At 47.2% G+C, this 16135-nt stretch overlaps 1 protein-coding gene across 2 annotated transcripts in view; it reads left to right on the forward strand.

The window, feature by feature from the left end:
* The window catches only part of PPP1R12B (protein phosphatase 1 regulatory subunit 12B), a 140315-nt gene continuing 124180 nt past the window's right edge, over positions 1-16135 (forward strand). For both annotated transcript variants that reach the window (XM_058039601.1, XM_058039602.1), the window contains exon 1: positions 1-288. In XM_058039601.1, coding sequence (XP_057895584.1) covers positions 1-288 — 288 coding nt within the window. The remainder of the gene's footprint in view (positions 289-16135) is intronic.

The raw sequence follows: 16135 nt of genomic DNA on the forward strand, positions 1-16135 counted from the left end.
ATGTCCGAGCCGGAGCACCTGGGCGGGAAGCGGGCCGAGTCGGCGCGGCTGCGGCGGGCCGAGCAGCTGCGGCGCTGGAAGGGCTCCCTGACCGAGCAGGAGCCGGTGGCGCCGGGGGGCGGCCGTGGCCGGCACCGCGGCGCGGGGGGGTCCCGCGTCCGCTTCGAGGAGGGCGCCGTGTTCCTGGCCGCCTGCTCCAGCGGCGACACCGAGGAGGTGAAGAGGCTGCTGGGCCGCGGCGCCCGCATCAACACCACCAATGTGGACGGGCTGACAGCCCTGCACCAGGTACCGGGGCCGGGGAGGCGGCCCGGCTGTGTGTGCGCTCGGTCGGCACCGGGCCGGGGGCGCGGCGGTACCTGAGCCCTGAGCCCCGGCCGGGGGTGTCGGTAAACAAAGGGCTCGGTGCGCCTCGGTCCGAGCGCCGTGCGGCGCGTTCAGCCGGTGTCACAGAACAGACCGGGCTGCTTCCACTCGGGCAGCGGGATGTACCAACTTTCACAGGGTTGTTAAGTAGCTTAATTAGCAAAATAAAGCGGGGGCTGGCAGGGCTGCGGGCCTGACCAGGCAGCTAATTTATTAATTTTTTAAAAACTTAAAATGTGATTGGAGTCTCCTGAAATGTCGGGAAAATTTCCCGGCAGGAGTGCGAATTCTGCAAGATCAGGGGTGTCTGGCCAATTCCTGTGTTGTGTTTTACCAGAGTTTCTTTAAAACTCCCCAAACTGTTCCTTGGCAGGGAGCAGAGAGTGGCCGCATGGCCGATAAGCGACACAAATTCTATTTATACTCATCCAAATGTGAAGATGATACGAAGTGGTATCAGGAATTGGCTGCTGAGCGGTAAAGCCTTGACTGTCAAGAAACATGTGCTGTGTTCCATCCATAGCTTTGGCTGCACTTGTATAAATGAGCAGGAATGCGAGGGAACATGCAAAATTGCCTCCACAGAATATTGGGAAACCTGTTGCTGTCCAAGACTGATTGAGGATTTAGCAGAATGTGTGAAATCAGTGTCCCAGATTGGTACATCTGGTCAGTGAAATGAATCTGATTTGGATCCAGGCCAGCTTCATGAAGAAAATTTTGTTAGCACAAGACAGTGTAGATTAAGCATGTAGTGTAGCAACAGGAGTGGGGAAAAAAGCACAGTTCAGGAATAACATCTGGAACTAATGTGTTTGTAAAGAATAATGTGTTAACAGCACAAATAGCAGGATAGTTCTTGAGTTAATCAGGATTTCTTCTTTGCTGGGCTGATGTTACAGAAGCATTTGGGACTTGTACACGGTGGTTCAGGGGCTTGCTGGCACCTGGCTGTCAGGGGCAGGGAGATGTATTCATTTTGGTTTAGGCTTCCAAAAATAAGTAGTGAAGTAAGGAGCATGCAAGCTTACAGACTGTCAGGTTGAATGAGACTTCAGCTGGCAAAGCAGTGACCTTTGTAATGGATGGGCCTTTTTCTTGGTTATTTGTGGAGTTTGGTGTAGCAATAGCAAATAAATTGCCCTGTGTTGGTAGCCTCCAGCACAGCACATGTACATTTATTATCAGGTAAATAAGTAGTCCTGTGGACACTGGTGAGAACCAGCCACTGAAAAGCAGGTTGTTCATTTTGACAGCCAAGAAGGCTGAATTTGAGGTGGATACATGGTAGAGTTGGGATGACTTCATAGGGGTTTCCAGCCAGGATGGATTGTGATCCCCTTGGAGGGGCCTGGCTCTGTACTGAGGTGTCTGGTGAGTGCTGGATCTGATGGCAGGCACTGAGCTCAGCAAGGTCACACTCCTGCAGACTGTGGCAGGCCATGTATTGACAGGCAGGCTGCAAATTGAATTCTGTGTACGTAAAGGATACAGAATTGTATCATATGTGCCTTAGGAGCACAGTATCAGGTGACACTGACCAGTAACACCTAGGGCTTGATACTTGGGAGAGCTTGGATGAGTGAGTGGTGGAGCAGATGCTGGCAGTACCAGCCAGCTGCTTACGTGAAGTGTTTCTTCACAAACTTGACAGAAAAGGAGGGTGACCTTACTGGGATTGGAATAAAAACTCTGTTCCAACATCCCATGGATGTAATAACAGTTTTGCTGAGGAGTGACAAGATGCTCTTGCACACCCAAATGGAACAAACACTGTTTTGTAAAAGGTTTTGCTGTGCACGTGTATCCTCAGTCTGTAAATGTCTATCAGGTGAGAATGGTTGTTAGCATGGTCGGGGAGGTTGTTGCGAGTTCCTTTCTCTGAACCTCTCCAAAACAGATTTGTTTTCATGTTGCTTGGAGAATGATGCTGCCTATGGTAAAGCGTCAGCCAAGGCCAGTTAGGTTGGGGATCCCCAGAGCACTGGTTGACAGCTGAAATGATGTAGTGCATGTGAGGATATTTAAATAACTTCTCTTAGTATTAGAAACACAATGTTACATTACAGGGCAGGTGGTAGTGACAGTCTGCCCTTGTTTAATACCTGTGAGACAAATGGCCACTCAGTGCAGAAGGAAATTCTACATATTGAAAGGAGATGTCTTTGTTGACAGAAAGATCAGGTAAAATATTTTTCTTTGCTTAAATAATTTAGTACATGAGACTTGCTCTGGATGAGCATCAGGTCTTTTTAGGTAATGGAAGGGTTAACCAAGTCAATTGACTTAATTTGTCAGACTCGGCAGCTGCTCCCACAAAACCTAAGACCAATCTTACAAATCAGGTTAGTTTGTTTGAAGTGCAGGGTGGCCCCAATATTGTGTGTGTTCACAAAGGTAAAATTACACTTGCTCTGGTATCTGGGCCACTGTGGCTAAGACCCATTGTGTGCTTGCTGTGTGAGAAGCTGCCTTGGCTATTTATAGCCACCAAGCTGTATTTTGAAAATACCCTTTTAAATTACAGTGATGTTTCTGAGCCTGCAGCCTGTGTCACTGCCCTCTTTAGAAGCATCAGGTGCCACACAGACCTGCACCACAGACCGTGTCTGGAACCTGCAGGGTGGCTTCAGCTGTGCTTTGTCTACCTCAGTGCCTGCAGAATGTTGCTGGAGAAACATCAGTCCTGTATTTTCAATAATTAACTTCATTATATTCACTGAATTATTTTTGACAATGATTTTGTGTCTAATGCAAAATGGAAAGGGGGATATTAGTTAAATGTGAGTGAACATTTAGAAATCACAAGAAAGCTGCTACCAGTTGGTGAAATGAGCTGTTGGTGGCAGTTGAACTTCTCTGGTGTTTGCAGGTGGTGGGAAATGGGAATGAACTGCTCCTCTGTCTCCTGGGGGACAGATAAAACCAAAGAGTAAACTCTGTGAAAATTGAGTCTTAAGGGAAAAACATTCTGCTGCTTCTAGTTGGTAAAGCATCTCCCAGTGTAATAATAGCAATGCTTGGTTGTCTTCAAGGACTGGTTCACAAAGGATGACAGCAAAGATTGTTTATCCTCTGTCTGCCCTTTGATGATTTACTCTCTGTTTCCCTTTGGCCCGTTCCAAGGAGCAGTGAGTTGCTCATGAAATAGCTCCTGTGTCATTTACAGCACTCTGCAGTACCTTGGTGCTTGCTGTTGACTTTGTTTTCAGGTGCTGGGTGCCTGTGATAATTCAGGAGCTGCTTCCTGAATAGTCAGGTACTTTGTGCAGTAACTCTGGGTTAGGTGGAGGCTGTTTGTTGTTCTCAGTTTGTTATTCCTCCTTCTGAGCCAGAGCTGTAAAACTGCAGGCATGTCTGGTTGCTCCTCAGAGCTTTAGAAGGTGGCATCTGTGTCAAAAGGTTTGGACAATTTTCAGTTGCTGCTCAGCAAGTTTGCAATTTCCTCATACAGGTTGTGTGCAGCCATAACAAAGCAGGAAGCAGCAGAATTTTAGGACAGTCCAGAAACCAGACAGAGATATTAGAGAGCACCCTGCCCATCACAGCAGTCTGGAGACTGTTGGAAGAGTCACTGAGGTGATAACATTGGAACAAAATCTGGAGACTGAGGGGGAAAGGAGGAAAGGATTCCCCTACCACTTCCATGTTCAGCACTAAACCATGTCCCTAGGTGCCACAGCTTTACTCTTTCTCAACACTTTCAGGGATGGTGACTCCTTTGCCAGGGCCTGACCACCCTTTTGGCAAGGACTGTTCCATAAGATTCAACCTAAACCTCTCCTGGCACAGCTTGAGGCTGTTCTCTCTCATCCTGTCCCTGTTCCCTGGGAGCTGATCCCCCCCAGCTGTCCCCTCCTGTCAGGAGTTGTGCAGAGCCACAGGGTCCCCACTGAGCCTCCTCTTCTCCAGGCTGAGCCCCTTTCCAGCTCCCTCAGCTGCTCCTGGTGCTCCACAGCCTTCCCCAGCTCCCTTCTCTGGACACAGAATTTCTTAATCACTGAAAGGTAGCAGCCAGTCTGTGCCTTGAAAGGTGAGGAGATAACACAACTTAGATTGGCATGATAACTCTGGAATGAATGTTCAGGTACCCATCTTTGGGGCATCACAGCTGTGTTTTAAGGTAGTTCAGCTTCTGATCTTTAAGTTGGTGATGATAGCATCATAAATCAGGCTGCATTTTTTAAGATTGGGTGGCTGCATTGCCTAAAAATACATTCATTCCTGGAATAGAAGGTTATCTAGGGAGAGTCATACCTTTCCCACTGTGCTGTGCAGAGTTCCTTTCTGAAGGTGTTCTTCTGCCAGGAAAAATAAAAGTTGCAATCTTCTTGTGCTGCATGTAACACTGCTCGTCAAAGTGAAATATGGCACTGTCAAAAATAGGGTTTATCACTGGGGTGAGTGGAATGGGGTTTCTGGATTTCAGTTGGAAATGGGAATTTAGTAGCATGTACCATCCCACAGGGCTCAGAATAAAGTGAGATAGCTTGGAAAATGCCTACAGTACACAAGGAATTTATGAGACAAAATAGTTAAAATCTGCAGTGCTGTTTTATCAGCCTCGTGCTTTTATTTTCCTCCTTTTGGCTTACTCAGTCCCTGTTCTGCCTTGATACTTTCATCAAGGGTTCAATTGTCTTTCCCTTGCATCTCTGTTTCCAAGCAATCTCCTGAGTGGGCAGAATGAACTGTAGACTACACAAGCTAACCTTGAGCTGCAGTTAGAGCCTGGGAGAGCTGCTGCTCCTGGCAGCAGGGCACAAACCTTCCCTGGTTTGCTTTGGGGCACTTTCAGCTGCTTGCTTTGGCTTCTGGAAACTGAGGACAACCACATCATTTACTCAGTACTGGGTGCCTGGGAGGAAACTGCATTTTAGTAAGTAAATGGGTGTTTGGGAGGGGAAATGTGCATCTTCATTGCTTCCTTCCTCAGCCTTTGTTTATCCTCCCCAGTGATTCCATGTGTCAGGCTCTGCTGCTCCCCATAAACACTGAGCAGGGGAGCTGGTGGGACTTGCAGCAACAGCTTCCTTCATGGCAGCAGCTGGAAGTGCTGACCCTGGTTCCTTAGTGCTGCCTGTGGAAAAGTTCTCATCTCCACTAGAGCTGCTGGGCAGTCTGGAGTCCTGGCCTCATTGGAAAGCAAAGGTATTTTAGGGAAATGGAAAGCTCATTTGGAAAGCAAAGGTATTTTAGGGAAAGCTTGTTGTGCCTAATGTGTGCTCAAAGCTTTCTGACTCGTGCAAATGAAATTCTTGAGCCTGCATCAGAGATGGAGACAAGTTTTCCATGCTGCATACTTGTCTGAATCAACATGGCTTGATAAGATTGAAAGCCAGCTCAGCAGAAATGCAGGAATTAGCAATGAATGCAGTGCCTGGCCAGCCCCTGCTCCAGCAGCACAGCTCCTGCTGCCATGGCTGGAAACATTCAGTGTTTGTGCTCAAACATTCAGTACATTTATGTGCAGAACTCTCAGCTGTAAGCTAGGTGAAGCTCCCATCATCCTGGCATTATTTTTTGCAATTTATAATGTCTTCTGCTTATTTTAACACGGAGTGTTTGGGCTGGGATCTGTTTCTATTTCAAACAGTTTTAGAGATTTAGAATTCAGACTTGGTGCTGTGGGGCTTGTGAGACACCACAAGTGCTGTGCTTTGTAATATACTGAGATAATAACTGACTAATATTAAAATATAGGACTTCTGAATTGGTATGCTGGCTCCCAGTTGAGGATTATTATATACCATAAGTCAAAAAGGCCTGTCAGACTGTGCATATTAGAGCAATCAGTTTTAAGAAGGCTGGGAGAAGGGAATATTATATAAGTGATTGTATAAATTGATATTTATTATTTCTAAATTTTGAATACAAATGAAGGCAGGTGGAGCATTAAATATTCTGAAACATGTGTTTAAAAAAATGTGTTTGTGCAGAGGGTTGGGGTAAAGAATGAAAGAGAAACCCAGAGCCTTTCAGGGGAATGGCACCCCCTGCTATGCAGTGACAGGATCCCCAGCTGAGTGAACCTTTTGACCTAGTGATGATGGGATGGTGAGGGTGCCCAGTATAAATCCTGGGATCTGAGTCTGCAGTTTATTTTCAGCTGTCCTTCTGAAGGGAGGTGCCACAGCTGTCCCTGCAATCTCCTTTCTTGGGCTGCAGCAAACTGATCTGCATGGGGAGGAAGGTGCAGCTTGCCTGAGGAGCTGGGCCATGGGCCTCAGCAGGAAAACTTCACTTGCTGAAAATCTGAGAGCAGGTTGGACAGGACTTTGAGCAGCCTGGCCTAGTGGAGGGTGTTCTGTCCATGATGGGGTGTTCAGTGAGATGAACTTTAAGGTCCCTTCCAACCCACACCAGTTTGTGATTCTCTGAAGGATTTAGTGGGGATTTATGTGCTTGTTTTCATGGGGTTCACTTCAGCATGAATGGACTTAAGAACAAGCTCGTGGTGGGTATGGTCTCTGCAGGCCTGTGCAGAGATGTTTCAAACTGCTGTGAACTTCAGATGGGAGCAGTGGAAGCCAGAGCATGGCTGTGAGGTGAAGCTCCAACCTGCACAGCTTCAGGGAGCCACGTTTTATTTCCTCCCTCCACTCCTGAGATGTTCCCCCTCTCACTGTAGTGAAACACAACCTTTCTTAAATATCTAAGGCTTCACATGATTTTCAGAGGAAATTTGCTTTTCTGCATTTCCAGGCTAATGAGCACAATACCACACATTGCCAGATCCTGGCAGTCAGGCTTCTCTTTATACATCAAGCTAACAATCAAGGGCATCAAAATTCCTGATTGAGACACCTACACAATTTTTCATGTCAGTTTTCATTCATAATAATTATAACATGCAGTGCTTACAGGTGATCAGTATTTTAGAAAATAAATCTGTGTGTTCTCTTGTTAAATATTTTCCTTGTTAAACAAATTTTGGAAAAATCAGTCTCCTTCCAGCTTTAAAACTCTAAGTTTAAATATAGTCTTTGCTGCTCTGAAAACCACCAAAATAACTGAAAATTCACTCTTTGAGAGTAAATGGTATGATTTATTTTTCTTTAATGCTGATTTGTTTGGGATTTTTGTAACTTGTTTCCCGTGGCTGGACAAAATAGAACACTCTTAACTCCAGTTTCACTGGAAATGTTTCTATAATACAATAAGCTGACCTTGCAGAGGGACACAAGCAGCTTCAGCATTGCTTTTCCAGCATTCAGCCTTGCTCATAAATCTTTGTGAGATGTACAGAATGCAGAGTGACCACCTGCCATTAGCTTTTTATTTGTCACTGCCTTTTCAGGGTAAAACTAAACCTGGTCCCTGTCTGATCCCCTGAGCCAGAGCATTGATTTGCCACAGTGATTGCTCACCATCCATTTCTGGAATCTGTCTGAAGCCACCTCCTATTTATAATTTGCCATTCCCTGCTGTATCAGTTAATGTGGTTTTGTATCAAAGACTGATGGGTTTTACATCTGAAATGTGGGATACTAGCAAGTCCTGCTCTAGACCTGTCTAAACACAAGTGCTGGCTTAGTGAGGGGACTCCAGCAGTGCTTTAGGGAGGTGAGGTGAGTGTGTGTGGGCTCTGCCCATACCCAGCTTAAGTCTGTTTGGTTTGGACCTGTAAATAGAGTAGCATCCCCCAGAGGAATGCAAACCAGCATGAAGCTGGTAGGGCCTGCACAGGGAGCTGCTCCCAGTTCACCACATGGGCTTTGTGCTTGAATTGAAGCTTCCAGAAGTGCTTCTGGTTTCATTCTGAAGTCAAAGTATGAAGCGTCTTCATCTTCCAGGATTTCAGTTCATTTGGATTGTCATCCTTACCCAAAACGGCTATTAATTATGAATTATCTTGAGTGACAATTATAAAAAGCAGGAGCTTTATTTAAAAAGTGGCTTTTTACACAGGCAGATAGCAATAGGACAAGGGGGAACAGCTTTAAGCTAAAAGGGAAGAGGTTTAGATTGGATATTGGGAAAAAAGTCCTCCCTGTGAAGGTGGGGAGGCCTTGGCACAGGGTGCCCAAAGAAGCTGTGGTTGTTCCACTCCTGGAAGTGTCCATGGCCAGGCTGGACAGGGCTTGGAGCCACCTGGTGTAATGGAAGGTGTCCCTGCCCATGGCAGGGAATGGAACTGGATGAACTTTAAGTTCCCTTCAAACCCAAACCAGCTGGATTCTGTGATCTCTGACAATTTGATACTTTATGTGAGACATGTAAATAGGGATTTCCCCCATAGAAGGTTGGTGGGACAGGGGAGCTCTAAGCCAGCTGGCTGTGAGTGCTGTGGCTTGCTTTAATTGTTTTAGTAAACCCAAATATATATGTGTGTGTATATATATATATATATTTATATCATTGCTCTGAGTTACATCATCAGCAGAGACCCTGCCTGTGCCAACAGAAATAATCAGAATATTTACCTTAAATACTGTTATGGTACTGGAGGATGAAATGTTCTAAATTTTTATCTAACAAACCATTTTTCTACCCCATTTGCTCTGTGGTTTCTGTGAGATGACACACACAGTGTAGACAGCTTTGTTGTTTTTGTGGATAGCACCTAAATCTGAGCTACTGGTTACATTAGCAGAACAAACACATGTCCAGGAAGAGGTGCACATCCTGAGTCTGACTGCACCTGTGACACACTTCACGCTTGCCAACTGTGATTTAATTTTTTTTCAAGTGCTGTGAACATGCCAGTGGTGGTTTCTGCAGTAGTGAACCCTGTGCCCTTACTTGAGCCTTTTATTGAACATCACAAGTGATGTTGGTATGACTGACTTGTTGTTTTAATGTAATCATTTGTGTTACCCAAAAATATTCCACAGGCCAAGATGCTTTCTAACCAACTTGCTGCCAGTGAAATGCTACATTCTAGCCTATTACCAGATCATCTTCCATTTTTATGTGCAATGTGGCTTTTAAGAGTCTGCAGCAAATATTTCAAGCAGAATTATGATTTCTGGGCTGAAATAGCTCTCTAGAACACAGGTATAAAGAGCTGCTGACTTGCTGGGTTAAACCTTCAAAGGTGGTTCCATCACTTGATGTTGGCTCTCAGTTCTTCCCTGGCTTCATGCTCCCTCCCTGTGTTCTCAGGAAGCTGACTGATCTGCTCCATGCTTCAGCCAGCTTGACTTAGTGTGGGCTGATGTTCTCATCACACCCTTTTAGGGGATTCTGTGTACCCTGCAAGGCTTTGAAAGGTAGAAGTTGTGTTCAAAGGGATTCTTTCAAAGGCTTTTGAGAGGCAGAAAGTCACTGTTGAGTTGCAGAGTCTTCCAGACAGTTGTATGGATTATCTGTAGGAGCAGTTTATTGTGTCTGTCTGGCCTCTGTCCCCTTGTTCTCCCTGAGAGCTTGGCAGGTTTGCTGCCGAGCTGCTTTCCAGCCAGCTGCCCCAGGGTGTGCTGCTGCAAGAGCAATTCTGTCCTGGGCAGGGCACTGTGTGCCTCTGTTCATAAACCCTCCATCAGCCCCTTTCTCCAGGCTCTGCAGGTCCCTCTGAGAAGGATCTCCTGCCCCAGTCATCTGCTGACTTGGTGAGAGCACTCTGTCCCATAATTGGTGTTAATTGAGTTTGTTAATGAAGATGTGGATTTGTATAGACCCCATCATCACCTGAGGGATGCTGCTGGTGAACAGCTGCTGGCTGGACTTTGTACAGCTTTTGAGCCTGATATTCTCACCAGTGTCAGTCACCTGCTTCTGCAGTCCAGCTCCTGCCTGTTAAACACTGGCAGAGATGTGTCCAAGGTGTACCACACTTGCTCTCCTGTCTTCCACACAGGCAGCTTAGAGGGCAATCAAGTTAGGCAAGATTTGCCACTGGTAAATCCATACTGGCTGTTCCACCTGCTGCTGGAAATGGCTGTCAGCAGGATTTATTACACAGCCTTTGCAGGGGCTGCAGTGAGACTGAGATGGCTGATGGTCCCTGGATCCTTCTAACATGGTGGGGTGGTGTTTGCATGTCATCAGGCCTCCCTTTGTCACCATGACATTTGAAAGTTGACAGTGATTTGCAGCTCCCTCTTAAGCCATGTCTGCATCCCACCTGGTCTCACAAGTGGTCCCTGGTCATTCCCTCCCCCTCCCTCGCTGGCTCTGGGCTCTGGTGCTGCACCCTGGGGCTAACAGGACACGTCTGTGCTTCCTGGGGCCTGCACTTGGTCTGTTCCCTCGAGCATGTGTGCCTCTTGTAGGACCAGGGCTGTCATCAGGAGCACTGCTGGAGTTGTGGGCCTGCTGGGAGCTTCAGCCTCTGACTCTTTGCAGTGACTGTAAGACATTCCTAGAATCACACAACGAGGGAATGGTTTGGGTTGGAGCAGCCCTTAAGGATTGTCTTGTTCCAGCCATGTCAGGGACATTTTCCACTGAACCCGGTTGTTCAAAGCCCTGTCCAACCTGGCCTTGGACACTTGCAGGGTTGGGATAGTCCTGTGAGCACAAACAAACCATTTGTAGGGCATTTTCCTGATTTCCTCATCTCCCCGATTTTCCCCTCCACCAGCCTTGCTCTGCCTCTCCCCATCCCCCTCTACAGAATGCAAGTTTCATGGTGAAGTCCCTGCCAGGAGGGAAATAGGAGATGTTCTTTCCACTTGACTTGTCTCCTGTTCTTCAGCACTCAGTCCTGCAGGAACAGCCAGTGAGCAGTTGCTGTTGTCGTACCTGTGGTGCCTTCCCTACTTTTTGGTGCAACCTTGCACAGCACTTCACCCTCAGTTCCAGTTCAGTTCTGAGGCACATTGTGACCTCTGTTCTTCAGGAGCAGACACACAATCAGCAGTGCTGCTTCCTCATGTCTCCAGGAGAGATGATGGCAGTAGATTTCTACTTTCTGCTACCACTTTGGTAAATGTTTCTTCCCCATCCTGCAGCACAGACATCAGTGGCTCCTAAGGTTGGAGGTATTGTCGCAGACATTTCTCCACAGAAATCCTTTCCTTCGGATTTCTGCGTCTTCTGGAGGCCAGAGGCTCCAGAAGACAAGGTAAACAATTATTATCAGCTGCTGGGGAATGCAACAGGGACACCTTGATTGGCTCATTTCCTATGTTTATAATTAAGGGCTAATCACCAGTGCAAGCTAGGGGACTGAGTCCTTGAACACAACTTTGTTGTAGATTCTTTTCTATCGATTCTTAGCCTAGCCTAGCTGCTCTGCAAACCTCTCTCTATATTCTATTTAGTATAATAATGTATTATATATAATATCTTAATAAATTAAGCCTTCTGATCAAGATACAAGGTTCACCGTCTCTCTATCACCAGCAGCGCCCACTCAGGTGTGGTAATAGAGTAATAGAGGTATTTTCTTGTAGAACTTGGCTGTCTTAATTTTATTAATGGGCTTAGCAATTGCTTCCAGTTGCTGAGGAATGCTTCTCGCTGCTGCAGTGTGCTGACACTGTAGGAAATGCTACAAAGCTGAACAGACATTTTTGGTTCCTGAGCCCACTTTAGTGGAGCCCTCTCTACTTTCTGTCCAGCTACCAATTTAATCACTGCTGCACTTTGGATATTAAGTGTTGCTCAGTGCTCTCTGAATATGGGAAGGGAGTGCAGGAGGCACCAGGTAGCGGCTGGCCTCTGGGGAGGATGCACAGCCTGTCAGTGATAGCTGCTCAAGACTCAGCAGCCATAAGTCAGCAGGCTCAGCTTGGTCCTTGCAAAAAGGAATGTCCCAGTCCCACTTGCTTAACCTCACTTGGTAACTCCATGAGCTTGTCACAGATCAGTCCCATGTGCCCAGCTGACACATGTGCCACCCTGGGGAGCACCTGGGTTTGAGTAGCTTTGAGTGCCAGAGCTTTGTTCAGGCACAGCCTTGCTTCTGCCAGCAGGTGAGGAAACTGGGCTGGTGGGTGGGAGTCAGTGGCACCTGAGGTTTGGAGACCAGCAAGCAGGGCATGAGGGGAGAGCAGGGCTTGGCAGCTGCAGTCCCTCTCTTGGACCAAGTGTGTCGGTTTCTGGGCTGTTTTAATGACCTGGAAAGGCCCAGGGTGGCCTTGGGCAGCCCGCTCTTCAAAGGACGAGAAGAGGCTTCAGGTCTTTTCTCGGTCTCGGTGTTTATTAATTGTTTATCTAAAAGATTTTCTCTCGGCCCGACAGAGGTCTGCACAGCAGCCAGCCATGAGCACACTGAGAGCCCCCGGGGCGGTCACCTATCTTTATACTCAAAACTACGTATACAATATTTATCAATTTTCCCCAATACCTTTTACCCTTATTAAGCAGTGCACTTTTAGTAATAACCAATCCCAAAGTGCCAACATCACCACAGAAGATGGAGGCCAAGAAGAAGAAGAAGAAGGACAGGACACGCCCCAATTCCTCCATCTTACTTCTCTAGACCCCCCTGTACAGAAATCCTAAACCCTGTGTTTCACACTCTAACTAACTTATCCCTTCACCATTCACCCAGTGAAATCCTCCCATCCTCACACAGGTGTTGTCTCCTGTGCAGGATCAAAGTCCAGCCACCAGACACTTCTGGCAACATTCCAGGACCTCCGAGCCCCCAAGGGTGGTCTCGGTCACTCTGCACATCAGTCCTGAGGTGCTGAGATCCCACACAAGTGGAATAGCCTCTGGCTGGGAGGGGAAGGAACCAGTGAGGACAGCAGCCCTGTTTGACAGCTTGTGGCTCTGTGTTCCTTTGCATAGTCCTGGGTGGGACTGTTTGTCTTCTGTTCCTGGGCAGTTCCACCATGTGTTGGCTGCTCTGCATCCCCAGGTGCTATTCCAGGGCTGCCCAGATGCCTTCTGGACCAAAGTGCTGCTCTGGGGCTTCAAACTTCCCTGGAGCTGTTGAGCTTATGCCAGTCCCTGTGTTACTTTCCTATCAACTGTCATTTGTTCCCCAGACCCTCTAGTAACCTAATCTGATTAATTCAGTGAAAAGCTGACAGGCAGTAGAGTTCCTGCCAGGTCTTTAGAGGTCCACTTTTTATCCAGGTGCCCTGGGGGCCAAGAAGGCCAGGGGTGTCCTGAGGTGCATTGGGATGAGCATTCCCAGCAGGCCAGGGTTGTCCTGAGGTGCATTGGGATGAGCATTCCCAGCAGGTCAGAGATCCTGCCCCTCTGCCCAGCTCTGGTGAGGCACATCTGGTGTGCTGTGTCCAGGTCTGGGCTCCTCAGGAGGGACCTGGAGCTCCTGGTTTGGGCCCAGCAGAGGCTGCAGAGATGAGAAAGGGCCTGGAGCATCTCCCTGCCAAGGAAAGGCTGAGGGAGCTGGGGCTGTTCAGCCTTGAGAGGAGATAACTGAGATGGGATCTCATTCCTGTCTGCAGTGGAGGACTCAGAGCAGGGCCCAGGCTCTGCTCCCTGGGGCCCAGCACTGGCACAAGAGGAATGGACAGCAGCTGATGCTCAGGGAGTTCCAGCTGGACATGAGGCAGAACTTTGTCCCTGGGCAGTGATGGAGCCATGAACAGGCTGTCCAGAGAGATGTGGAGTCCCCCTCCCTGGGGATATCTCAGACCCTTCCAGACAATCCTGGGCCTTGTGCTCTGGGATGACTCTGCCTGAGCAGGGAGGTGGGACCACATGAGCCACTGGGGTCCTTTCCATCCTGACACATCCTGTGATTCTGTGGTGCCCAGTGCCATCTGAGCTGCACCCAAAATGCTGCTGTAGACAGAGGTGCTCAGGTATTGGTGTGTCAGCCCTCTGTGCAAAGGCTCTGGGCATGAACTTTCCAAATTCCAGGTTGGATCACCCACACCTCTGCTGGGGTTTGCCCCTTTTCTGTTCCCACACACAGGATCTGGAGGGTGGGGTGTACAGGGAGAGTGGGTTTGTGAGCATGAGCAAATTTGCTGCACACACATGGTACTTCTGCAGACATCTACACACTGGACCTATGAAACAGGACTTCCAATGAAGAAAATAGAAAAGTGATGATCTAGAAGAATTTAAATCCTAATTATTTCAAATTGGAAAGAATGATATATTGTTCTTGTGACATGTCATCTTGTATATGTTGTGGCCTGTGTGCATTCTCTTCTCTATCATAAATCACTGTTATAGGTACATACTCTATTCAGGAAGCACAGAGTGTCTGTTTTTGAGGGGATTTTTTTGAGTGTATTGGGAGAATCTGAGTCTTGGATACAGCTCAACAGAATAGTTTCAAATGACAAATCTGTCCCACTTTTGGCACTGTGTGCTGAATAGTTTTGCAGTGTTTTCTCAGTGATACCAGGGCTGTGTGCTGTCAGTCTTTCCTGTACAAACATCTCTTAAGACAAAAAATTAAAATTCAGCTTTCTGAGCTTTCCCAAGCTGTAGTATTGACAGAACAGGTTCCAGAACTGCTCAGACAAATGAGAAGTATCAGGTCTTCAGCATCAGTTGGAGCTGGCACATGAAGTCACTGAGTTATTCTCCACTGTGTGGATGTATCATTTAAAGCAGCTACCAGGGGATGTCAGCAGGAAATGAGAGTTTCAAAAGGGACTCCAAGAACCTGGGGAGTGATGAACCCAAAGCAGGCAACAAGCATGTGGAGAGGAGAAATCTGGTGGTGATGGTGTGTTTGGATTTCCATAACACTTTTGACAATATCCCTCTATGGAAGCTCTGAGAAACAAAGCTGTTGTGAAATAAAGAGAATTTATTAATTACTGTCTGAAAGAGAGAACACAAAGGCTGACAATAAAGGGTCAGTTTGCAGGAGGAAGGAGAGTTATCCTGTGCGTGTCCTCTGCAGTCTGTGCTGCTCTGCACACCTTTATGTGAGTCAGAAAAGGTGAAATAAATAGGGCAGGAGATCTTTCTCCTTTTTAATGCCTTTATTAAAAATCAGCTCGGGTGGGGAGAACTGATGGGTCATGCTCACACCACCACTGCTCCCAGGAGGGGCACAGAGCAGGAGGAGTGAAAGTGCAGCTGTGTCTGCTGGTCTGCAGGCAGAGCTGGGCTTCCATCCTCACAAGAGCACCAGGAGATGCCCATTTTTCAGTTTGACATTCAGGGTCCTCTTTCTAGCATCCTTTTAGGTTAGGGTGAGAGGTAAAAAGGGTCTTAGCTGATACTGGATTCAGTTCCTCACCTCTGGACATCACTTGGCTCTCTCAATTCCATGGTGGCTCGTGGGTTTAGGGGCTTTTCCTGCTGGATTTGGTGAGGGGTTTCCACATTTGCGTGCCAACCCCGATGTCACCTCCTCCTCACCGTCCCTGGTGCCACCTTCCAGGAAGCAGCAGGGGGATACTCAACAAAGGGGATTTCTAACTATCAACAACAGGTAATTAAAGGAAAGCTATTAACAGCAGGTGATTGCAACATGAAATTATTAACAACAAATAGTTAAAACTCCAACTTAGCAGCAATTGGTTTAACCTGTTAACTCTGCAATTTTTTTTTAAAAACGGACAACTTTCCTACTCATAACAAAGGGAATAGTGCAAGGTCACAGTTTGCAAAGGCTCCTGCAGTCAAGGTAGTGAAGTGTGAGCTGGCCCTGAAGGGTTCTGTATTGGCCAATTCACTGATAAAATGGCTGGCAAAATTTGGTCTGTAAATGGGGAATAATGTTTATGGGGAAACAGTGGCTTCCAATCCAGCTGTCACAGCTGGAAAAGCTTGTGTTGTGCTCATGTGTAGATTAGTGTGTGCAGTTCTCTTTCTACCATCTCAAAAATATATAGTTAAGGGAAAGAGATGGGAAATAACATCAAAGGGATCAAAGTCATGGATTGGATTCTATACCAGGAAAGAGCAGAACTTTGTTATTCCTTCTGACTGA

The sequence above is a fragment of the Melospiza georgiana genome, chromosome 23 (genome assembly GCF_028018845.1).
Source record: "Melospiza georgiana isolate bMelGeo1 chromosome 23, bMelGeo1.pri, whole genome shotgun sequence".
Taxonomy (NCBI): domain Eukaryota; kingdom Metazoa; phylum Chordata; class Aves; order Passeriformes; family Passerellidae; genus Melospiza; species Melospiza georgiana.